The sequence below is a fragment of the Anomaloglossus baeobatrachus genome, chromosome 2 (genome assembly GCF_048569485.1).
Source record: "Anomaloglossus baeobatrachus isolate aAnoBae1 chromosome 2, aAnoBae1.hap1, whole genome shotgun sequence".
Lineage (NCBI taxonomy): Eukaryota > Metazoa > Chordata > Amphibia > Anura > Aromobatidae > Anomaloglossus > Anomaloglossus baeobatrachus.
In genome coordinates this window covers 408,135,929-408,160,946 of record NC_134354.1, presented here as the reverse complement: position 1 = coordinate 408,160,946, position 25,018 = coordinate 408,135,929, and the positions used below count along the sequence as shown (strand labels likewise).

General features: G+C 42.8%; 1 protein-coding gene across 3 annotated transcripts in view; it reads right to left on the bottom strand.

Annotated features, from left to right (window-relative positions):
- CSMD2 (CUB and Sushi multiple domains 2) overlaps window positions 1-25,018 on the bottom strand; it is a 1,639,331-nt gene that overhangs the window by 973,911 nt on the left and 640,402 nt on the right. For all 3 annotated transcript variants that reach the window (XM_075336114.1, XM_075336115.1, XM_075336117.1), the window contains exons 4-5: window positions 20,599-20,793; window positions 19,156-19,363 (exon numbers count right to left, since the gene is read on the bottom strand). In XM_075336114.1, the coding sequence (XP_075192229.1) occupies window positions 19,156-19,363; window positions 20,599-20,793 (403 nt within the window). The remainder of the gene's footprint in view (window positions 1-19,155; window positions 19,364-20,598; window positions 20,794-25,018) is intronic.

Below are 25,018 nucleotides of genomic sequence, written 5' to 3'. Positions count from 1 at the left end.
GCGCAGACATCCTGTTTTGAATTTCATCTGTGGGCGGAGCTACCGCCTTCTCAGTCCTACAGATGAAGGAGGCGAGCTTCTGTCCGGCGCTGTGTGGGCCCCCTCTCCACCGTGACCTAATCGGGTAAATGCCCTCCCCGCCTCCCCATTATGGGCCCCGGTGAGCTGCTTCTAACCCCCCAGATGTATGCCCTGCCAATCCCCCCCCCCCGCCGATTCCGCGGGTGCTGGCCCCACCGATTCCGTGGGTGCTGGCCCCGCCGATGCCGCGGGTGCTGGCCCCACAGAGCAGCAGAGTTGTGTGTATTTGTCTGTATGTAGCAGAGTTGTATGTGTTTGTCTGTATGTAGCAGAGTTGTATGTGTTTGTCTGTATGTAGCAGAGTTGTATGTGTTTGTCTGTATGTAGCAGAGTTGTATGTGTTTGTCTGTATGTAGCAGAGTTGTGTGTGTTTGTCTGTATGTAGCAGAGTTGTGTGTGTTTGTCTGTATGTAGCAGAGTTGTGTGTGTTTGTATGTAGCAGAGTTGTGTGTGTTTGTCTGTATGTAGCAGAGTTGTGTGTGTTTGTCTGTATGTAGCAGAGTTGTGTGTGTTTGTCTGTTTGTAGCATTGTTGTGTGTGTTTGTCTGATTGTAGCAGAGTTGTGTGTGTCTGTTTGTAGCAGAGTTGTGTGTGTTTGTCTGTATGTAGCAGAGTTGTGTGTGTTTGTCACTTAGTACACAAAGGAGTGTTCCTCTCTGCTGCACTAAGCCACCGCTGGACCTAAACAATAATTTGCTGTAAAATAATAAAATAGATAATTGACATAACTGACAATGCGTTGTGTGACATGTCCAATATTCCAGCTTCTTTCTTCTGCGAATGCCTCAAAGCTGGCATTCTCTCAACATCAGGTGGGAAGAATGCCAGCTTCCAGTCATGCGCAGGAAAAAGAAGAAGCCAGACTGCTGGACTGATGTCATGCATCGCAAGTTCACAATGTAAGTTATTTATTTGATTTTTTTACTGCTAATTACCATTGTTTCAGTCCAGTTGTGGCTTTATACAGCAGGGAGGAGCATTCCTTGCTGTACTAAGTGAACATTGGAGCAATTGATCTGTCAATGGCCCTTTAAACATATTGTACGGCTCTCGCGGAATTATATTTCAAAATATGTGGCGTTTACGGCTCTCTTAGCCAAAAAGGTTCCTGACCCCTGCCATACACCATTACTGTACTTACTGCAGTTTTAACGTTAAGTTGAAAAATGCATGATAGAAACAACACACATAAATAGATCTTAATATATATTTTATAACAGATTTCACCTTTGTCATACCCTTGCTGTTATGATTTACTTGCACTGCGACTTAAAATAGAAAAAGCCTTGGGGATCTGAGGCTATATTTAGCAGGACTATATCTGTCAGTGTTCACACCGTGTATGTTATCCAGATTCTTTCTTTATGGAAGATGCACATTTCCAGTGCTATAATTGTGGAATGTGATGATTTCTACAACTATGTATCATTATAATTCACTAGACTGTGCAATGACAGTGCCTGCCTAAGGCCATATAATTATCACCTGCCATACCCTCCGCATATTAGCTTTATTTATGTGTTCTAGTCAACTGGAAGAAACAGAACAAAATCTTTAAAGTGATGCATAGCTATTGTATAAAATGGCTCAAAGACCAATCTGCTTTCATTTGTAGGCTTTCTCCATTCAAAAAACATGAAAGTTGTACCAGGGGAGATACAACTTGAGCTAAAAAAATGGGCATATCAGCAGATAATACTCACTTGGGTCTCCCAGATATATTCTGCTGCTGGGCTTTTGCTCCATTGTTCTACATCTCAGAATTTTTCAAAGCCACAAATCTATTAAAATAGTTTTTAACAGTGGAAAAAGGGCTGGTACATAGACAGAGACTGGTGTACATTGTAATGTATATGGTGGTAACATTTCTACAGGTGCCATATAAATTAGATGTATGTTGGCATTCGCTGGCAAGGCTACATCTGCCAGCGTTCGGCACGTTAGGCTGCTTTCACACATCCGGTTTTTGCTATGCAGCACAATCCGGCTCTTTGCAGAAAAAACGCAACCGTTTTTTTTTGCCGCCGGTTGCATTTTTTCCACATAGACTTTCATTAGTGCTGGATTGTGCCGCATGGCCTTGCGTTCAGTCCATTTTTTGCCGAATGTAGCATATTTAGCCCATGCGGCAGCTGGATAGAACGTTGCCTGGCACGTTTTTTGTCCGGCAAAAAAAACGCATCGCGCTGCATCCGGCCGATGCGCCGCTTTTTCCAATGCATGCCTACAGATGCCAGATGCAGCGCGATGCGGCAAAAACCACATCCGGCCGCCGCATGCGTTTTTTTGCACTGTGCATGCTCAGTAGCGTGCCGCAACCCGCAAAAACCGGACGGGCCACATGTAAAAACTTATGCAAATGATGCGTTTTTTTGGCCGCATCAGTTGCATAGGTTTTAGATCCGGATTTAGCCACACTGCTAAAACCGGATGTGTAAAAGCAGCCTTAGATTTCAACATGCCTGATCATTTTGTCTTCAATAGGGATAAATTACTACCTGGATTATCAGGGAGTGACTTATTTTCCATCTGTAATTGAGAACACAGGCATGATAGTCTAAGCTGAATGTGCATGTGTGTCATGCTCAGACAAGGGGGATGTCCGACACACAGCACAACATAAAGTTTGCAACGAGGGATGGAAAAGGGTAGGAAGTCCCTTATGGTGGGGAGACGGATCACCATCTGACACTAACCTAATGCCGGCATCACACGGTACAATATTTCGGGCGATATGTCGTCGGGGTCACGGATTCCGTGACGCACATCCGGCATCGTCAGAGATATCGTACCGTGTGAAACCTCCGAACGACTGTGAACGAGCCAAAATACTCACCTTATCGTTGCTCGTTGACATGTCGTTCATTTTCAAATTGTCGTTCCTCCTTCTGCGCGCCGGTTGTTCGTCATTCCTGCTTTGCGTGACACACTGGGAATGGCGAACACAGCTTACCTGCATCCTGCCGGCAATGCGGAACGAAAAAGGTGGGCGGGATGTTTACGTCCCGCTCATCTCCGCCCCTCCGCTTCTATTGGCTGGCTGCCATGTGACGTCGCTGTGACGCCGAACGTCCCTCCCCCTTCAGGAAGAGGATGTTCACCGCCCACAGCGACATCGCCCGGGAGGTAAGTACATGTGACGGGGGGTTAACAACTTTGTGCGCCATAGGCAACTAATTGCCTATCACGCACAAACGATGGGGGCGGGTACGATCGCTCGTGCGATCGCACGATAGATCGTCCCGTGTGATGCCGGCATAAGTCTGCACTCTGAGCTCCCTAACGTCTCTAAGCAAGTCCTTCCCCTCGCTGCCATCACTTGCCTTGTCCTTTGCTGTCCCTCCACTCACCCTGGCAAGTGCGAAGGCTGGTGAGTGCACTAGACGTCACCACTACTCAAGTAAAACATAGGGAAAGGAAGACAGACAGGGGGACATAGACAAAAGGATATGCACCAATTGTTGCACCCAAATACTGGGGCTGCAGGAGACAAGACATCAGCAACTTCATTGCTGCAGTCAAGAACCAGGGCTGCAAGCAGAACTGCTGCAAGAGCTTCCTCTTTCAACAGTGGTCAGTTCAGAATGATTTGCCTTTCTGTTACTGACATCAGGTGATGGGTCATGTGACTATTTAAATTGAATGGTAGTGGTCATAAACTAGTTGCACCTGAGATGAACTAACAAGAAACTACCAGCAAAGAAAGAGTCCTTAACCCTTCTTGCACTAAAAGAAAGCAAATATGTTTAATATCCAGAGTCTCATAAGACAATGTGAGACTCAGATGCATAATCTTTCACAAGGCTCCCCAGGACAGGAAACCCTTGGGATAGTGTGTGGGTCGAGAGGAATTACTATTGACTGAGTGAACATTCAATTGACTAGTTAAAAGCTGAAGAGGACATATTTCCCTTCATGTCTAGGCAAAATCCTTTAAAGCAGCATATAGCATAAGTACATTTTTTAACATGCAATTTTTAAAAACATTTTCTCCCAGTAGGACACACAATATTTCATTAAACAAATATACAAATAGGTAACTGAGATTTGTTTACTTCTCCTCATATATCTTAACATTATCAAATATGCTATATAAATATTCCTGTCTAAAAAACATAAAAATATAAAATATGAAAATTCAATAAGATGGGGATATAAGAACATCTATCAAACAATGATAAAGAGTTAAATGATAACCTTCCCAGTTTCCACATGGCTACAAATGAATGATATAATATATTCTGATAAAGTGTATATACAGCATCTAGAAAAATGGGAATGGGGTCAAGGATAACTATCCCAGTTTCCACATGTTTGCAAATGAAATATATATTATATTCTGATACTGTGTATACAGAATATCCATACGCAAACTGGTACACTGACAACATGAATACAATAGCTTTGCTGATTTTCAGGCAAAAATAATGTCTTTCCTTTTAGCTTATATTACTTGTTTTCTTCCATTGTTTTTCCTGTTTTCTAATTTTGAATTTGTGAGAATGATTGCTTTGGAATAGCGAAAAGTGCAGAAACTTATTGACATGGCGGCATGATGACAGTCGTTGTGTAAGGTGTAGCATTTGTAGGTGTTGGTGATAATGTGGCTGAAACCACCATGTGACCTAAATTAGAAATTCCTTCTACTACTATGAAAGCCTCTCTTTTAGTATCAACTAGTTTTTGGAGTGGGGATGCAGAATGCTATATGTCTAAGTATCAAGGCTGTTATTTCTTCCAGGGTAAAAAATCAGACTACCAAAACGCAAAATGTAGTAAGTAGGAAACACTAGAAAAGTCTATTGTCTGTTCCAGCACAATGGCTACATGGATGAGGTGTCTTCAGGTTTCTGTTCATGCAAAAAAAATGATACGTTTTAGCATGTCTGGCATGATATGACCCAGTTTTCACAAGTAGGTGTTTAGAGTCACAATTTATAATTAAAAAAAAATTCTTGTCATATAGAATTTTTTAAATCCGTATGGACATCTCTTTTATCTCTGGAAGAGGGGACATATCCACACCCATATGTGAATTAATTATAACTGGAGAAGGGAGAAACTAATAATAACTGAGGAAGAAAGTGAAAGCTAACACTACATTTAGCCCCTGTTCATTTAGGACCCCCTGGTGTGGACAGGTAAAGTAAAACAGGTATATTTGCTTGCAAACAGACATAACGTCTTGGTATTCAGAGGCAGAAGAAGAACACTTGCAAAAGAAAAAGCTTCTTCTAATAAAAGCAGGATCATAGACTTTTTGGGGTCATTAGTCAGTGATAAATATTGTGTTTGTATCGATCCCATATTTATGGGAGGCACATTTTTAGCTTTGTGATCCCCAGAGGAAAAATATGCATATTTTTATATAATTGTGTGATCAGCGCATTGGTTACAAATTAAAATAGGGCAGACGAATGTTCATACAGATATATTTCTGATCTAGAGAAAAGTAAAATCGTGACCACGATATCTTTACCTGGTACCTCCAGGGGTGAAGATACGCAGAAAGTTGTGAATTTCATAATTTTCTAAAGACCAGAGACACATCCTATAACCTGCCCCATCTGAGGTCACCAAGGGGAGGTATGTGGGAATGACTGTTCTTCAATAAATACATAAGTTTTTGACACCTTGTTCAATGCAAGTATGATACACTGCTATGTAGGATTGTTTCACATTTCATTGGAGTTCTTCCCTCCATAGATCTTAGCCATTTCTGTGGACAGGTTTAGTATTTTTCCTTTATCTTTTTTTATTTGTAATTGTATACACTTTATTGCTTTTTCCCCTTTGTAACATCTTTTGTATATTTTTATAAACACTGGCTACTTTTCTGATTAAATATATATTAAATATATATGTTAAAAACGTCGTTCCTCTTAGCTCCATAAATTGCATCTCCCAAGCCATATGCTATATGTAATGGGTGTCCAATTGGGCTGTATAAACGATTGGTAGTGGCAGCTAGTAGTTTTTATGGTTATTGTGGAGCTCGGCAGGGAATGTACCAAGGAATAAATATATTCCATGCATTGAAATCAGTTATATATATGCTATATCCTCACTGTGAGTTCCCCAATAATCGGCCTAGTAGTGGAAGCAGCTTTAGCCTCATCCATTAGTCGTCTGTCAATTGCATAATTGTCCTGATGATTGGGGGCAGAGTGCTGTCTGTGACACTTCTCTTAAGGGTGCGCTCACACGAACACGAACTTGTGACTTGCATGATTATCAGATCGCATCACCCAGCGCGGCTGGCTTCTCTGCTGACAGGAGCAGGTCTGCTGCATGTATTTCTATGCAGCTGAAACACTTCTGTCCAGAGAGTGTGCGGTCATACCAGGTGATGTCGATACAAGATTCCCCGAGTCACTCGAAAAGTGTGACTCTGGCCTTATTTGAACAGTGCAAAATATCCATATCTCAAAACTGTTTGCTTTTGCCTATTAACATCTGCTGCATAGTTACACTTTTTCTTGACATTATACAATCTCATTTTAAATATGCATTGACAATGTACAGTCACACCCTCTTTAGTTTGAAAAAGAGATCATCCTCTCATAATGTATTTTACTCGGTAGCGTAGCTACCAGGTAGGGCAGAGGGGGCGGTTGCGCCGGGCCCCATGCTCAGAGAGTGCCCACTAGGGCAGGGGCAAAACAGCTCTTTCCCAGATGACAAAAATACCTAGTGGTGCTGCCAGGATCTGTGATGATGTCATGCCCATGTAACCGTGAGGGAGGGAGAAGCCACAGTTTTGCCGGGCAGAAAGCAACAGGACAGAGATACTGATTCCTGAAGGAGATGGGAACACATGACCAGTGACCAGTAATGAGAGCAGAGGGTTGTAGGGTGAGTGCCATATGAGGGGTGCAGACTGTGACAAAAGGTTTTGAAGGGGTGCAGGGTGTTTAAGAGAGGGGTAAGTTTTGATACTGATAACCTCTCTAAAGAAGGCTCTGATAAACATCAATTGAGTACCTATAGTATAACCTCCGAATACTACCAACACTTACATAGCCAAAAATAAGTATTCAGTCGAGGCAAAAATTAATTAACAATGCAAAAACACACAGGTGATTAAAATAAATGAGAAGTGCAAGGATGGGCACATTACAATAAGGGGAGGGGGCACAAGGATGGGCACATTACAATAAGGGGAGGGGGCACAAGGAAGGGCACATTACAATATGAGGAGGGGGCACAAGGATGGGCACATTACAATAAGGGGAGGGGGCACAAGGATGGGCACATTACAATAAGGGGAGGGGGCACAAGGAAGGGCACATTACAATAAGGGGAGTTGGCACAAGGATGGGCATATTAAAATAAGGGGAGGGAGCACAAGGATGAGCACATTACAATAACGGGAGGTTGGCAAGGATGGGCACAATACAATAAGGGGAGGGGGGACAAGGATGGGCACATTACATTTTATTGGGATCCATTTTTATTTTTGAAACTTTCCAGTAACTGCTGCATTTACCACCCTAGGCTTATGCTCGAGTCAATACAGTTTCCCAATTTTTTTGTGGTAGAATTAGGGGCCTTGGCTTATACTTGGGTCGACTTATACTTTAGTATATACGGTAATTAATACATGAATGCAAAGGATATGTATTAAATCAAACATCTGCCATTAGATTGCAGAATAAATGTACTGTACATATTATTTAATAGGTCATAGTGTAGACACAATTCAATTCATTAATAAAACCTCCATGTTAACTGATAAGATGTTGATCCAATCCCTTTAACATTCACAGAACACCATTTGACTAGTACAATGTCCAGATATCATGGTGTGAAAATCAATTCAGCAATAAGACAATAGGACAATGCTTGCAGCTATGTGTGCCATACCCAGACAGATGACTGGCTCCTCACAGAACTCCAACTATCATTTCACAATGGCTATGTCAGGGAGTGAAGTGGAGGGGTCAGTATGCAGATTTACATACTAAGTCAGCAGCTGTGACTAATGAATGAGGAGGCACGTTCTTACCGTACGCCGCATGTTGCGGACATACCGCACTTTTCCCTGGACTGGATATGAGTCACCGTAGATCAGGAGCGACACTGTCGCTGTTGATGACATCGACACATCATCCAGGTCGCGGAGAAGGCGCCACGCATGCGCACTGCGGCGTCAGTGTGCCCGGCTGCTACATGTAAATGAACAGCGCATTGTGAAGGCTGTACAATGTAAAAAGGGGCTCAGTACAGACAGAGGGTAGTGTGGTGACCGGCATGAAAGGTGTGGACAGTGTGGAGGCCATTGTTCCTATCACAGGTACATTATGTTGTATGGACAGCATATGGGACATGGTTAATGATAGGGGATGATTTTACGGATATATTTCATAAAGAAATGCCGTGTGGTGGCCATAATTCATGGTGGAGGGATGGTGCAGTGGTTGTAAAATATTAGTAGGACAGTGTGGAGGCCATGTATCATTAGGGGTACAGTGTAGGGGTCACTTTTTGATCAGAGAGCATAGTGGGGGAAATATTTTGTCAGGTGCACAGTATACGAGTTATTTACTGCAGAGCATGTGCGGATATTTTTTATTTAGATTTAATAATGACACTGATATTTTTCAGGGCATCATGTTGGGATATGTTGAGGAAAACCAGAGAAAATGGAAGTCTGCGGAAAGAAGCTGTGTCACCAAAGTCATCATGTTGTCTGGATCAGATAAAGAAGAATGGGGTGAGACAAAGCAAATCAGAGAAGAAGTCAGCAATAAGGTGCCTGGATCTAAGGGAGCATTTATACTGGACAATTACCGCCTTTAATGGGAATCTGTCACCAGGTTTTTGCTCCCTCATGTGAGAGCAGCATGATGTAGAGACAGAGACCCTGATTCCAGCCATGTGTCACTTACTGGGCTGTTTGCTGTCATTTTGATAAAATCAATGTTTTCTCTGCACAAGATCTAGCAGTTATACAGAGCTCATGTATATGCTGGACTACCTGCAGCATGCCAAGTAGTCCTGTAATGATTATTTCCTGCTGATTAAACAGTGATGTTATTAAAACTACACTCAGCAGGTCAGTAAGGGACACATCACTGGAATCAGGATCTCTGCCCCTACATTATGCTGCTCTTAGGTTAGATGGCAAAAACCTGATGACAGATTCCCTTTAACCGATTGTTGACCACTTGGTTATATGAAGCCGATCAGCAGTTGTTTAATGGCCTGTGACTGCAGACTTGTTAATCCTCACAGCTTGCATACAGCGGACTGTCACTGTTTTCCACTGTCGGTGATGAGAGCGGGCCGTCATATGACCACAAATGTGCAATTTTAATACTTCTGGCCACATCTGCATGAGGCTTTAGTCTGACTTCCTGGTAAGGGGGGTGATCAATTTAACCGCTGAGGGTGTCGCGGGCGGGGAGGAGGGTGTCAGCACACCGCGCTCACCCCTTCTGCTCGGGTCCGGCAGCTGCTCAGTGGTGGCTCGAGCTGTGGGCCGGATCCCGGGGTTTCTCGAGCGACACTCCTCGCCCGTGAGTGAAAGGGGGGTTTTGTGGTTGGGTGTGGGGATTGTTATAGTTCGTGACGCCACCCACGGTTGTGGTGATTTCACCACCGCTGCTCAATATAGGGATCCCGGGGATGGTGATGCGGAGCAGCCAGTTGTTATGTTGCCCCTCCGTGGGTAGGGGTTGGTGATCCCGGGGCCCGGTGATGGAGTAGTAGGTGCGGGGCCTGATGGGCGCAGGGACGCGGGGGCAGCGCTGTGCCTTGCGGCACTGTGGTACTCACTCAGCCTGAGACACGGACACAGTTTGTACGGTAAACCAAACGGCTGGTAGGACGGCCCCACAGACGGCTGCACCTGCACTCCCGGTAGGTGACGGTGATGTCCCTCTTCCTTGCACCTTTGTTTGACTTGTGGTAGCGGTGGATTCCCTCCGGTTACCCGCTCCCTGACTGCAATCTGGGCCGGAGGAGCTCTACACTTTGCCCGCAGGCCCTGGCCCTGAGAAACCGGTGCCGTGGCGGTGGCGGTGTCTCTCTGCTTCAGGTTGGGCTGTTGCCTTCAATCGGGACTTGGTTGTTGGGGGATCTGCGTCCCCGTCACTGACGGATTCGGCAAATTTGGCGACTCCTAGCCTTGCCGGGGTCCGAGAGGCCCCTGCCCTGGTGCTGACTGTCCTTCGGAACACTGCTCCAGACCACCGGGCACACAGCCAACGGGGTCCTTCCAGGAACTTCCAAACGGTCCCCCTCCAGACAGTCACCGCCGTCGCTGACCTTGCTGATCTGGCCCTACACAAAGCTGGACCCTTCAGGCTGTCTTTCTCTTCTGTCACTTCACTTGCTTTCCTCCTTTACCATTTTCACTTTCACTTTCTTAACTCCTCTACTTAGCTCAACTTCACTCTTGCCCTGCCTGGGCTACTCTGTTCACCCTTTCATGTCCCTCACTGGACTCTAACTGCCTGGTTTTCCCGCCTCCAGAGTTGTGAGCTCCTCGGTGGGCGGAGCCAACCGCCTGGCCCACCCCCTGGTGTGCATCATCAGACTCCTGGAGGAAGGCAACAAGGATTTCTGGCTAGCATAGATGTGCCTACCTGGAGTGTGGGGTGTGGTGGTGTTGTGACCTGTGACCCCTGGCTTGCCCAGGGCGACACAAGGGCAGTATGAACGCCAACTACGGCACTGCCGCTACACTTAACTGTATCAGTGGGCGCATGCATACTGCAATTTTTTTTTTATCAGACCACTCAGTCCAAGGACAAAATCAAACGTGCACATGAGGACATTGGTGCGAGTTCGATCCAGTGTTTTGTCGGATTGCACTCGGACCAAAAATACGGTCGTTTACACAAGGCCTTAAGGTGCGGCACCATAGTAAATATAATTACCTGGTTAGTGGCCCATATGAAAAGCCAAATCTGCAAAGCAGGGTAAAGTTGCCCAAAAGTCCTATTAACAACATCAAAGCAGCAGGGACTAAAACTTGACTTTTAATTGACATGATTAAAATTACGATGAGTAATAAAGTGCAGTGCAAAGAATATAAAGTGCAATATTCAAGAATAATAAGGGTCAATCTAACCCGATCCTTCTCCACGGATGAACTAAGCACCAATCACACAAGTGAAGAGTCAGAGTCACAGGTTAATAATCGGTACTGGAGAGGAAAAATGGGGTTAATGCCGCGCTGCCGCCGAATGATGAGATTGGTGATTATTAATAATTTTCTTTTATTTCATAGGTCTACACGTTTCAGGGATCTAGTCACCTTATTCAGGACCGAAAGGAGGAATCAAAAATACAATTGTATTGATGATTATTAATAATTATTGTTAATAATTAAAAATCTCTTCATTCGGCGGCAGCAGTAACCCCGTTTTTCCTCTCCAGCACCGAATATTAACCCACGTGGGGCTGCAGTAGCCACCATTACTTTGCAAGCCTTCATAGGGGTTGAGACTTTCACAACCCCATTAGGTGAGTGTAATATCTTGCATATTGCAATTTTATATCTGGTAAGACCCTATTTGCACTCCTTTTTCTCAGCTTTGCATAGGAGCCACAGGTTGGAGGAATACAGGCAATAACCAGGTTAAGAAGTACAAAGTATCCCTTGTCGTGCCCCATGTAAAAGCTTCCACCCTAATAAGCTGTCTGCCCCACAACCTCATCAAAAAACGCCCTCTCAACCCGTTTCCCTTTCAATCAAGAGAGTTCATCAGGGGAGAAACAGGAATCAACCTGTGGCAGGGATTGGCACAAAGTTGCACGAAAAAGGCAGTGTGTGCAAAGATGGATGCATTGGAAGGGCGTTTTTTGATGAGGTTGTGGGGCAGAATGCTTACTAGGGTGCTGCCCTTGTCAGGGTGGAAGCTTTTACACGGGGCACGACAGGGGATAGTTTGTACTTTTTACCCTGGTTGTTGTCTGTGTTCTTCCAATCTGTGGCTCCTCGCTTGTGTGATTGGTGCTTACTTCATCCGTGGAGAAGGATTGAATTCAATTAACCCTTATTATTCTTGACTATTGCACTTTATATTCTTTTCACTGCATGTTATTACTCATTGTAATTTTAATCATGTCAATTAAAAGTTAAGTTTTAGTCCCTGCTGCTCTGGTACTGGTTTGGGGCCCACTCAGAAGTTGCGCCCCCTTTGAGCCGAACCCCTAGCTACACCTCTGATTTTACTGCATTGTTCATGTACCATTGAAAATTGAAGGATGTCTCCCTAATCTTCTACCAATGGTTTTCTCCCCTTTATCCACTTTACCCCCTATTTATCTATCATGAACACCATTTTTTACTTGACCTACAAATGTTTTTACCTTCATTCAGCACTGAATTTCTCCCAAAAGTCTATTTCATGTAGAGTTTTCCATGTGTAATTCTCTAAAATCCCCTCACTGCCTTGTCTAAACTCCATCACCACAAGTCCAAACATATATAAACTTGATTTATCTTGACACATCATATGTCTAGGTATAAAAGTATCACTCATACACTATCTTATATCCATTGGATATGTAGCATTTCCAATGATTTCCATGTATGGCTTCCTTTTCTTTACATTCTTCAGCTGTTCTCTGACATGGCATGAAGCATCACTAATGCTCTTCACCTTTCTTCAAAATTTGTATTTTATGATTCATATACTTTATATTTGTCTTGAAACCCTGACTCCCATGTTTCTTGTGTCTTACCTACACATGCACTGTAAATCTTTCATATATCATGCCTACGGTATATTACTCATACACCTTATCTAATTCTCCAGTGTATTGCACAGTTTATTTTTCATTTTATTCACTTTGGTATCTCCAGGACGTGGTCACTTTCTCTCCCATACATTCATCTAATCTCCTAGTGTTCCATGCCAATGAACATACATCATCTGTCTCTATGTCCTGATAATACCAAAACACATGATAAAAGCTAAATGTTATTTCTATTAATATAAAGAAGTTTAGTAAATGAAACATTTTCAGTAAATAAGGTAATAGTCAAAATGATGGATTTTTACTAATTTAACATTGTTTTTTTTTATTTAATGACTAGGATAAGATTGGAAGACCCCTATAAGAATTTACAATTTGTGAAGCCAATGCTGAGAGCCTAATCTCTAAGGTTGATAAGGCCAGAAAATCAGGGTTGGTTTAAAGTTGATGGAGCAGACATCTTTCCTAGTCTGACCCGTATAGCAGCCATGTATTAAAGTGGTTGTTATCCATCTTTGTTGAAGTCTTGGGGATTATTAGAAAAAAATGAGCTAGCAACTTACAGTTCAAAAGAGAAATGCTTTTATGTGTGGCTCAGTAATCAAACACTCCTATATCAGTCACTGTATTGAACATGAAAATCAAAAAATCCCCAATGATGTGCAGGCAAAAACCACCAAAATAAGGGATAGTGACCAAGACAACTATACCAATAAAATACCAAATTTTATTGAAAAGTACATTAAAACCAAGTCATGCAAATTATTATAAAGTATGATAATAGACAGATATTCCTTATTAGCAGTAAATATGCAGGTATATAAAGTGCAAAGTGCAAACACCGACCACTTATACTCCCTAATGGGTAGGATTTTCAGAGTGTAAGATCATATTATGTAATGATCCTACACATCCCCGAGGAAGACTATGCACGAAACGTGCATCGGGGTTTGAAGCGAGCAGAATCACTGGACCATCTACCAAGGGAGTGAGTTCTTTACATATATATATATTTATATGCCGTTCCTTTAATTTACTGGTTCCTATACGGATTATTTTTTGTCTGCACAATGGCATTTTGCTGATTTGACACTAGGGCACGAGCACATTACATAATATGATCTTACACTGTGAAAATCCTTGCACTTTGCATTTTATATAACTGCATATTTGCTGCTAATAGGGAATATCTTTGTCTATTATCACACTTAATAATAATTTGCATGACTTGGTTTTAATGTATTTTTCAATAAAATTTGAAGCGTCAGATGGAAGAATGATCAAGGTCCAAAAAAAAAAAGCTGTTTGTTTTTGTTCTTTCTACCTGGACTCTGATTGTTATTCAATCTGACTATATATTTGCAAGCGTAAAATAAAACTGGACCATGATCGTTTTTTCCAACTTTTCAAAGGTAGCGTATTAGTACAATTACCATTCACCAGATGGTACTCGCATCTCAATTTTGAGAAATTTATGGACCCTGATCATTCTTCCATCTGACTCTTCATTTGTTATTTTATCGGTATAGTTGTCTTGGTCACTATCCCTTATGTTGGTGTTTTTCGCCTGCACATCATTGGGGATTTTTTTGATTTTTATGTGTGGCTACTTGTCCAATAATTTTTGGTTTGATAAATACTGAAATCTCCTTTTTCTGGAGAGAAAGGAACCCAGTGGTGAGAACTGATACACTCCCCAAATTATATAGTGTTACTAGAAAATTCTGAGTCTCATAACTTTTAAATTTATGACTCCTTTACTCTCTTTGGCATACAGTTGGTCCCTTCTGTAGGTAATAAATTATCAATTAATTTTATTGCTTAATAAATTAAATTGGTTTGGATTGAGAGAGTGGATGATTGTAGTTCCTTTTGGTACTCCTATACCAAGAGCTGCAAGTGCCATGAGGCAAAATAATCAGCTCACCTTAGAATGAGATCTAAAGTATCTCTCAGGCCTGAAACACACATCCGTGAAACACGTGTGTGTTTGGTCCGTTTCCGTGTATACCAGAGACATGGGCAAACGTGCACCAATGTTATTTAATGTTTGAGGACACATGTGCGTTTTTCATTAAGGTCCGTGTGTTCATGAGCGTGCTACGTTTGTGTCTCCATTTTGCACGGAAGCATGTCCGTTTTCATCACAGAACACGCACACATGGACCCAATGAAAGTCAATGGGTCTGTGCGCACGCCTAAGTGACACGGACGCATCTCTGTATGCTCCGTGTACGTTTTGTGCTTTTTTCATGTGATGTTGTTTTGTTGTTTTTTTCTGTGTCATTCTCTCCCTCAGTCCGTCGGTCAGTCGGTCTCTCTCTATGTCTGTCAGTCGGTCTCTCTGTATTATCTGTCCCTCTCACTGTCTGTCGGTCAGTTCCCCCCCCCCCTCTCTCTCATACTTACCGTTCCCCGATCTCCGGCGCGGCGCTGCACTGCTGTTATAAAATCTCCGGCGGCTTTTACTATTTTGAAAAAGCCGGCCGCTCATTAAACAATCTCGTATTCCCTGCTTTCCCCGCCCATCGGCAAATATGATTGGTTGCAGTGAGACACGCCCACACGCTGAGTGACAGCTGTCTAACTGCAACCAATCACAGCCGCCGGTGGGCATGTCACTATGGAGCAGTGGAATAAATAAATAAATAATGAAAAAGAACGACGTGCGGTCCCCCCCAATTTTAATACCAGCCAGATAAAGCCATACGGCTGCAGGCTGGTATTCTCAGGATGGGGAGCCCCACGTTATGGGGAGTCCCCCAGCTTAACAATATCAGCCAGCAGCCGCCCAGAATTGCCGCATCCATTTGCTGCGACAGTTCTGGGACTGTACCCGGCTCATCCCGATTTGCCCTGGTGCGTTGACAATCGGGGTAATAAGGAGTTAATGGCAGCCCATAGCTGCCACTAAATCCTAGAATAATCATGTCAGGCGTCTCCCCGAGATACCTTCCATGAGTAATCTGTAAATTACAGTAAATAAACACACACACCTGAAAAAATCCTTTATTTGCAATAAAAACCAATAACAAATACCCTCATTCACCACTTTATTCAGCCTGAAAAAGCCCTCCATGTCCAGCGTAATCCATGGAGTTCCAGCGTCGCTTCCAGCTCTGCTACATGGAGGTGAGAAGAGCTGCAGAAGACACTGCCGCTCCAGACAGCTCCATGCAAGAACTGAAGACAGCCGCGCGATCAGCGATGATGTCACTGAGGTTACTCACAGCCACCGCTGGATCATACAACTGTGACAGCAAGTCACCCGAGTGACAGCGATGAAGTCACAGGTGAGTTGCTGTCACAGTTGTATGATGCAGTGGTGGCCGCGAGTTACCTGACTGACGTTATCGATGATCGCGCAACTCTCTTTAGTTGCTGCATGGAGCTGTCAGGAGCGGCGGTGTCTTCTGCAGCTCCTGTCACCTCCATGTAGCAGAGCTGGAAGCGACGCTGGAACTCCGTGGATTACGCCGGACATGGAGGGCTTTTTCGGGCTGAATAAAGTGGTGAATGAGGGTATTTGTTAGTGGTTTATATTGCAAATAAAGGATTTTTTCAGGTGTGTATGTTTATTTACTGTAATTTACAGATTAATCATGGAAGGTATCTCGGGGAAATGCCTGACATGATTAATCTAGGATTTAGTGGCAGCTATGGGCTGCCATTAACTCCTTATTACCCCGATTGTCAACGCACCAGGGCAAATCGGTATGAGCCGGGTACAGTCCCAGAACTGTCGCAGCAAATGGATGCGGCAATTCTGGGCGGCTGCTGGCTGATATTGTTAGGCTGGGGGGCTCCCCATAACGTGGTGCTCCCTATCCTGAGAATACCAGCCTGCAGCCGTATGGCTTTATCTGGCTGGTATTAAAATTGGGGGGGACCGCACGCCGTATTTTTTAATTATTTATTTATTTATTTCACTGCTCCATAGTGACACGCCCACCAGCGGCTGTGATTGGTTGCAGTTAGACAGCTGTCACTCGGCGTGTCAGACTGCAATCAATCATAATATGCCGGTGGTCGGGGAAAGCAGGGAATACGAGATTGATTAATGAGCGGCCGGCTTATTCGAACTAATAAAAGCCGCCAGAGCAGTGTGAATGCCGTGCAGTGCCACGCTGGTGATCGGGGATCGGTGAGTATGAGAGAGGGCTGCTCTCTTCCGTCACTCGGGGAATTAGCGGTCACCGATGAATCCTTCACGGGTGACCGCTAATCATTACGCGGCACACAGACAGAGCCGCAGCATGACAATGAATTCGGGTGAAGTTCACCCGAGTTCATTCTCATCGCGCAACTCTGTCTGCTGTCTGCCGACATGTAGTAATGACATTTTGCATCACACACGCAACATTTCTCATGGAAAACACAAACACATGTCAGTTAAGTTTCACACGCACACACGGACATTTCACACGCACATATACGGATAGCATACGGGATACACACGCAGGCCACACATACCATAAAAACGGACCTAGAAAACGGAAAACAGACCCGAAAAACCACCCGTATTACACGCACGTGGTTTTCAAGGACGTGTGTTTCAGGCGTCAGACAGTCATTTTATCACCACTGATGTGTTGGAGAGAGAGTCCCAGTTTCACTGGATATGTCTTAGGATGCGGCTGCGATCCGAAAAACTCAGGATCTTGGACAAGGACCCCAACATCTGTGCTCTGTAAATGCATTCACATATAGTTACTTAAATTATTCGGGTTTTCTTTAAGTATGTCTATCTCATGATTCAAACTCATAATTTCTTGCATTGCAGGCATTAGCTTTACCATTGAACCACATTCTGCACTGCTAAGAATAGAAGAATTTTCTCTTCCTAGATAACTAAATGTTATTTTTCTTCTTTACCGGCATAAGGTACTGGTACAATGAAATACATCTCTATATTCCTGTATATTAGTTGTAAAATAAAAGTCACATATTTTTTTCTTTATAATTATTAAAAAATAAAGAAAATTACAATTATCACATTATTTTTATATATTTTTAGGGAACTAAATCTCTAAAATCAGTAAATAACATTATACATTTTAGAATCCCTGGGATAGTAATAACCAATATAATTCATTCACAATAAAAAACTATTTGTCAATCACCAGGTCTCATTAGTTGCTTCAGTAGTTCTTACAAACTTACTGTATATAAAACTATATTATTTTAAAGGGAACCTGTTTTGTCTCTAAACACTCTTATCTTGCAGATATAACATCAATATGCAGGGTAATATAGTTACAATGCAGTCTGAACATCTTACTGAAATAGAGGCTACCAGGAGAAACGGAACTTTATTCCCCCTTGCAGACGCTGGATTGCAGTCATAGAGGAGTGCCTGGAGCAGCAACAGTCACAGCTCACTGTACCGTGAGTGGTGATTGTAAGGATGCCCTGACACTGTGATTGACAGCTTGCGCTGTATAAATGCACTGCAGAACAAGCTGTCAAAGTGCAGGAATATGCATACAGCCACTGCCCACTGTGTACAGAGCGGTGTCTGTAGCCGCTCTGTGCATGTCTCTACTCCTGAAAGCCGGTAGCCTCCAGGTCAAATACAGTTCTCTTACAGTAGCCACATTTTCGGTAATGCAGCTAAATAACATTGTAATGCTACTGACCTGCAGAGTAAGCCTACATCTACATCCACAAATCAACAGCGTTTGGGGACAAGACAAGTTCCTCCTTAACTTTTTTACTAATAAAAACAGTGCGTTTAGCAATAGCAATGAGCAGATCCATTTAAGTTCAAGTTCTGTGGGTTCAGCTGAACTTTAAATAAGGTTTGGTTCTGAATCTGGACTTGACCCTAACCCCAATGGAAGTCACTGATTTGGGCAGTTCAACTCTCCGCCCACATACAGCCAGCCATAAACAGAAAACTTCCGGGGACGGGTGAACAGGTTTTTTTTTGTTTCTGCACACTACATGCAATAATGCTGATTTTACCCCTAGTGCGAGCTATTCAAACGTTGCAAGCAGCTTACACTGGGCTGAGCACTGAGCGTACCCGTGCACAGCGATGCTCAATCGAGTGGTTTGCATAGGCAAAGCACCCAAACTCCGAACTCAATCACAGATTTTTTTTGTAAAGTCTGTGTTCGGTATGAACCCCGAGCTTTACTGTTCGGGTCTGCTGATCTCTAGTCAGCAATGCAATGTCTTATTATAAAGACTCTTTGTCACAGCAAAGTACTGTAAGTTTGGGATAGTATGACTTTTCAGATAACAAAAGCTCATATCTTAGAATTTTATATTTTAACCATAGGAATTATGGTGATCCTATATACGCATAATAGATGTTTTCATATATTTCAGTCATAAAGCAAACTGTTGACTTACCAGAGAGAAGAGCCTTCTGTTCCTGTGACTTCCAAATAATCATATGCATCTTCTAACTGAAAGTCTGTGAAGATCAAGGCAATAGTATCTCCAACCTCTGCAAGTATTGTCCATGTGCAGTCAGCATTGTTATTGTATTCCGATGGGAAATGGGGACTTGTGATGATACCACTCTGGCCTCTTAAAGTTCCTCCACATGCATCGTCCGCTAGAAGAAAGATATACATACATCTTGAAGATTAAATTTATACACATATTTTTATTTAAAAGTAGAATAATGTCAGTTGTGAAATAATGCACTCGATAAGTAGGGAAATACTGTCGCGTAATGTGTACAGTAGAGCAACCAAGGAACTGAAACATTTATCATTGTATTTTTCTCATGATGTAAATGTTTATGCCTGCAATTTTCCCATCACAGTGTAGCCATGTAATCTGATGTTTCCAAACAAGGCTAGTAATTTCATATGCTAACATTTAAGTAACACTAAATCCCCAGACATTAAAGTGTGAATGCAAGTTGTATGAGCTTTTAGATCAGTGTCCTTCGCATTCTCATGGGCAAATGAGGAGAAAACGGTGGGGGCTCGAAAATCCCAGTGGGAGACGTTTCCTATAAAAAAAAATGAGCAAGTCACTGCTCTTGTGCAATCACCTATTCATTGTAAAGTAACCTGACATCATGGGCCTTTCACTGGGGTAGAGATCTAATGTGATACTTATATCCTACTACATATTTATATCCTTAGGAAACAGCTACAATTCGAGGTTAGAATGTGGGATAGCTCGAGAAAATGACATTCGGTAAAGTACACATTTCTTTATTCATAAATGAACCTATATACAGTATATTTTGGGATACGGCACAAATGCCAAATTACCTAAAAAAAATGTTTTATTCTTTCTTTGATTGAGTTCTTTCTTCAATTGAAAGAAAATGAATGGAAATAAAAAAACGAATGGAAGTGTCATATACGCAAGGAATCAGATTAACACTCTCATCAGACGTATTGGAGCATAACAACATTGATGTGACTAAACGGGGTAAGTATAATAAAGTCACAAAAGATCACTCTCATTTCTTACCAGGACAACTAATTCTGGTGACAGGTTCCCTTAAGCTGAAGATACAAGGTTACCTCTTAGAGCTTACGACACAGAACAATAACAAATAACCTATGTGCTGATCCTTGAAGAGAGTTGAGTCTATGACTGCTTTGTACAAATATGTTTTGGCAGTAAACAAACTAGCTAGCTGAGCTTGAGTATACCATTAAAAATGCATGTGATGACAGGAGGCACTGAGTGAAACCAATGCTGGACAGGAAAACATACAGTAACATACTGTCACTCCAGATGAAACATTGCTGGCTTAAAAACCGCTTAAGCAAAATGACAGGACAGTGTTTTAGAAAACAGACTGACAAATATACAAGTACATACTTCTACAGGTGGGAAGAGGAAAGTCCCAAGAGGCGCTATTCTGGGAGCTGGATACGCAGCTTAGCAGAGCATGTCCTTCAAGTATAAAGCCTGCATTGCAGCTGTAGCGGACCTTGTCCCCGACGTTAAATGATGTCCCCTGTTGTAGGCCATTTTGTAGCCGTCCAGGATTTCCACACGTGTGGCTTGGCAAGACTGTAAATATAAAAAAACAAAAAAAGTTAATAATTTTTACATAAAATAATGGTCATGAAGAAGGGTTTCCCAATTACATAAGCTTTGAAAATAATATTTTGGTAAAAAAATAGTAAAGAAAATATTTATATCAACATAAGTTATTATTTAACTATAAACATATGACCAGATATTGATTTGGGAGGGAAAGTAGACCCCCCATTACCTCTTGGGCCCCTGTGTGGCTACATCAATGGTAAGTCCACCCCTGATTTTGCTCAAAGGAGTATGCCATCAGGCAGCAACTATCTATCTATCTATCTATCTATCTATAATCTATCTCTCTATATTCTATCTATCTATCTATCTATCTATAATCTATCTCTCTATATTCTATCTATCTATCTATCTATCTGTGGCGCCATGGACTAGCCAGGTCGTCACAGGTAACACACAAACACCCCCACCCCCACTAGACAGTAACACTAGCCAAACACAAAACCCTTGTTGCCTCCCTCCAGGGTCTGATGTCCACACCAGGTGGGGGCGGAGCCAAGCAGTTGGCCCCACCCACCGAGGAGTTCACAGGCCTGGAGGCGGAAAAAGTGACAGAACAGTTTAGGAGGTTGAAGTGTGAGGAGTAAACACTTGGGTGTCTGGGTTTGTGGCCCAGGCACTGACAGCAAGGTTGGCAGATGGTGGTGGCCGTCTGCAGGAGAGGTGAATCGACGCGGAACCGTAGGACCGGGGTCGGGCGTTGGCCCGCCGGTACCGACCAGGGAGCGAAGTGAAGCCAGCATACACAGGCAGGGCCATCGGACCCCGACCAGCCTTGGAGCCACCGACAACAGTCAAATCCGAGTGTGACAGGAACCCCAGGGGTTTCCTAACAGCCAAAGACCCGATTGAAGGCAACTGCCCACACCGTGAGGGTATACAGCTACCGCCTAAGGCTAGAGACCCAAGGGCCAGCGCCGGCGGGCAAACGGGCTCCTCCGGCATCCATACACCGGGGAGCGGACTACCGTTGGGAATCCATCGTAGTCAAACAAGTACACAAAGGTGCAGGGAAAGACAGCCGCCATCACCTGTCCGGGGTGAGACACTGCAGCCGGCTGCGGGACCCGTCCATCCAGCCGTTTGGTTTACCGAGGACTTTGTGCATCTCTTGCTGAGTGAGTACACCCGTGCCATCCGGCACCGCGCCGCGCTGTCCCTACAGCCCTGCAGCTCACCAACCCTGCCTCCCCGTCTCACCACCGGGCCCTGGGACCACCGACCCCTACCCACGGAGGGGGGAAACAACATCCCAGCTGCTCCCTGCCATCGCTCACGGGATCCCTGTCACCAGCAGCAGTGGTGCCTATCTTCACCACAAACCGTGGGTGGCGTCACGGACTAAATCCCCCAAACCAACCACCCTTTTCACTCACGGGCGAGGAGCGCCACTCGAGTCCCCGGATCCGGCCCACCGCTCGAGCCACCGAGCAGCAGAAGCCGCAGCAGCGCCGGACCCGAGCATTAGCGAGCGCAGTGCAGTGGCGTCCTCCTCCGCCCGCGACATATCTATCTTTCTATCTATCTACCTACCTATCTATCTATCTATCTATCTACAGTGTCTATCTGTCTATATATTTTTATTATTATTATTATTGTTGTTGTTGTTTTAGGTTTTCTTTTTTTCCTGTATGGTGTGTCTATTCCTGAGTCTGTTATTTACACTCTATATTTTAATATTTCTTTATTGCAAATACTGGAACTGTTTCTTAGTAGGTACCTAAAAGAAAAAAAATAAACTTTTCTGATCTGTACACACACACGCAACCACACTTTTTCATCATGTGCATATCATTAACATGTCTACCTATCTACTGTAGTGGTATGCATAATTTTATGTTGGTTTTTTCTCAGTGTTGTAATTTCAATGTTGAGGAATATATATAGGCTCAACATTTAAATTGCAACACCAAAAAGAAAAAGGCATGACATTATATCAGCAGACATGTTAATGAAATGCAAATAATAAAAAATTAAAGAAAAATTTGGAAAACGTCTTACAAGATTTTCTTTTTTTTGTTTTTGCTAATAACAGACCAGGCATCAGGATTGGTGTCAAGTCAACTTTAAAAAGGTTGAAAAACTAGTAGTTGAAGGAGGGAGAAGCTAGCTAGCCCACCTCATCTTTCAAGACAAAGCAGTACAGTTGGGAACCTTAACATCACTGCATAAAATAGTGAAGACATGAAATATTCAGATAAATAGCCATATATTTTGTTTAAAAGGAATCTGTCATCTGGTTTTTGCTACCTCATGTGAAAGCAGCATGCTGTAGTCAAAGAGTCTCAGAATCCAATAATGTATCACTCAGTTTACTGGGTGTAGCAGTTCTTCTGACTCAATAAGAGCTTTTAGATTTAGCAATGCAGCAGAGCTGAGAAAGTTAACCGCACCCACACAAGGCCCTTTATGTACAATGGTAATCCCAGATGACAAAACTTTTACTATAAGTAAATAACACCACACAGGGTAATAAATTACACATTGTTGAACTCTGTGTGTCAGCCTCTATTTGTTGCTGTCTTCAGATTATATAGGAAAAACCTGCTGAAAGATTCCCTTTAAGTATTTAAAATAAAAAAATAAAAAAAATAAATCTTTATTTTTATATAGCGCTAACATATTCCGCAGCGCTTTACATACATCAGGAACACTGTCCACATTGGGGCTCACAATCTAAATTCCCTATCTGTATGTCTTTGGAGTGTTGGAGGAAACCCACACAAACACAGGGAGAACATAAAAACTCATTGGAGATGTTGTCCTTGGTGGGATTTGAACCCAGGACCTTAGCGCTGCAAGACTGCAGTGCTAACCACTGAGCCACCGTGCCGCCCATAAGTATTTAGCAATAGGCTTTTAACAATAAGTTACAACCTGTCTTGCAATTTAAATAATTTCTTACACAGCATTTCCCTTACAGGTGAGTGCAATTGATCCCATTCTAGATTATCACGAGGACATAAATAAAAAAATCTCAATATTTCTCGCTATTCTGTCAGCAGAATGCAGACTTCCATGTGAAGAAGAATTGAATTTGTTTAATTCAGTCGCAGACCCTTGTTTTAAAATATCGTGTCTTTAACCCAGAACTATTATGGGTATTAAAAAACTAACTCTACTGTATAGGTTCAAGTATTTTTTTTCTTAAAAAAAACCCTCTTTTATTGTGTTAAGAAATAAAGAAAGTTCAATATTGGAAGAAATAAAAAAGGTCAATGGTAATGAGAAAATGTTAAAATCTGTACACATTACTCACACACTAAAACAACTAAATGATCATGGATGACAGATAGTCTAACAATAGATCTAAAAGCCAATAGCATGATGATCAATGTAACCCAGGGACCTCGGTGTACAGATTTGAAAAAGAACAATAAATAAAAACCGATGAAAATAGTGATTAAATGTAATTGAAAGCATAGTACCCACGCTAAGGAAAGCAATCATTAATCTTTGACAAATGATCAACATCTCGTGTCTATTAGTAATGTGACACATACATAAACTCATGAAATAAAATGACTGATGATACCCAAGGTGCAAAACCCCTCCCCTCCGAAGAAGCTTCTGATAGATCTCTGTTAGCGCCCGCAAGAAATCATAAATAAGCATAAATCGATAAAACTTGAGAACATACAAGAACACTATACTGTAGCTCATAGCATGCCCAAGTGTACATTTCGCTAAGCTTTCCGTTAGTATTTTCAACACTTCAACACTTCTAATATGTTGTAGCTTTACAAAGTTTCTTGGAATGAAAGAATAATAACACAGAATAAAGGCCCTATTTCCATCTGATACTACTGCTTAGGATAGAAGCTGAGCTGCAGTACCTTGAAATGGCCCCTAAATGGTGTATAGAGCTATATTCTTCTAGCTCCGTACACGTTTTACACGTGGTCGACAATCATGCTGATCGGGGTTGGTGCTGTCACATGTATGTTACTCTGCATATCTGGTTGTTAGAACTGCTCCTTCTTGGAATTAAGAGGTTTCCCACTACTTTGACAATAATGGTCTATCCCTTTTGATAGGTCATCAATGTCTGACTGGCCGGAGTCTGACACCTGTCACCCCTGCCTTTCAGCAATTCTAGGTGCCGGCAGAGGCAGCAGGTGTCTAGAAATGCTCAATTCCGGAATGGCTCCATCTTCTGATGATAGGGGGCGGATGTGTAGAACCCTGA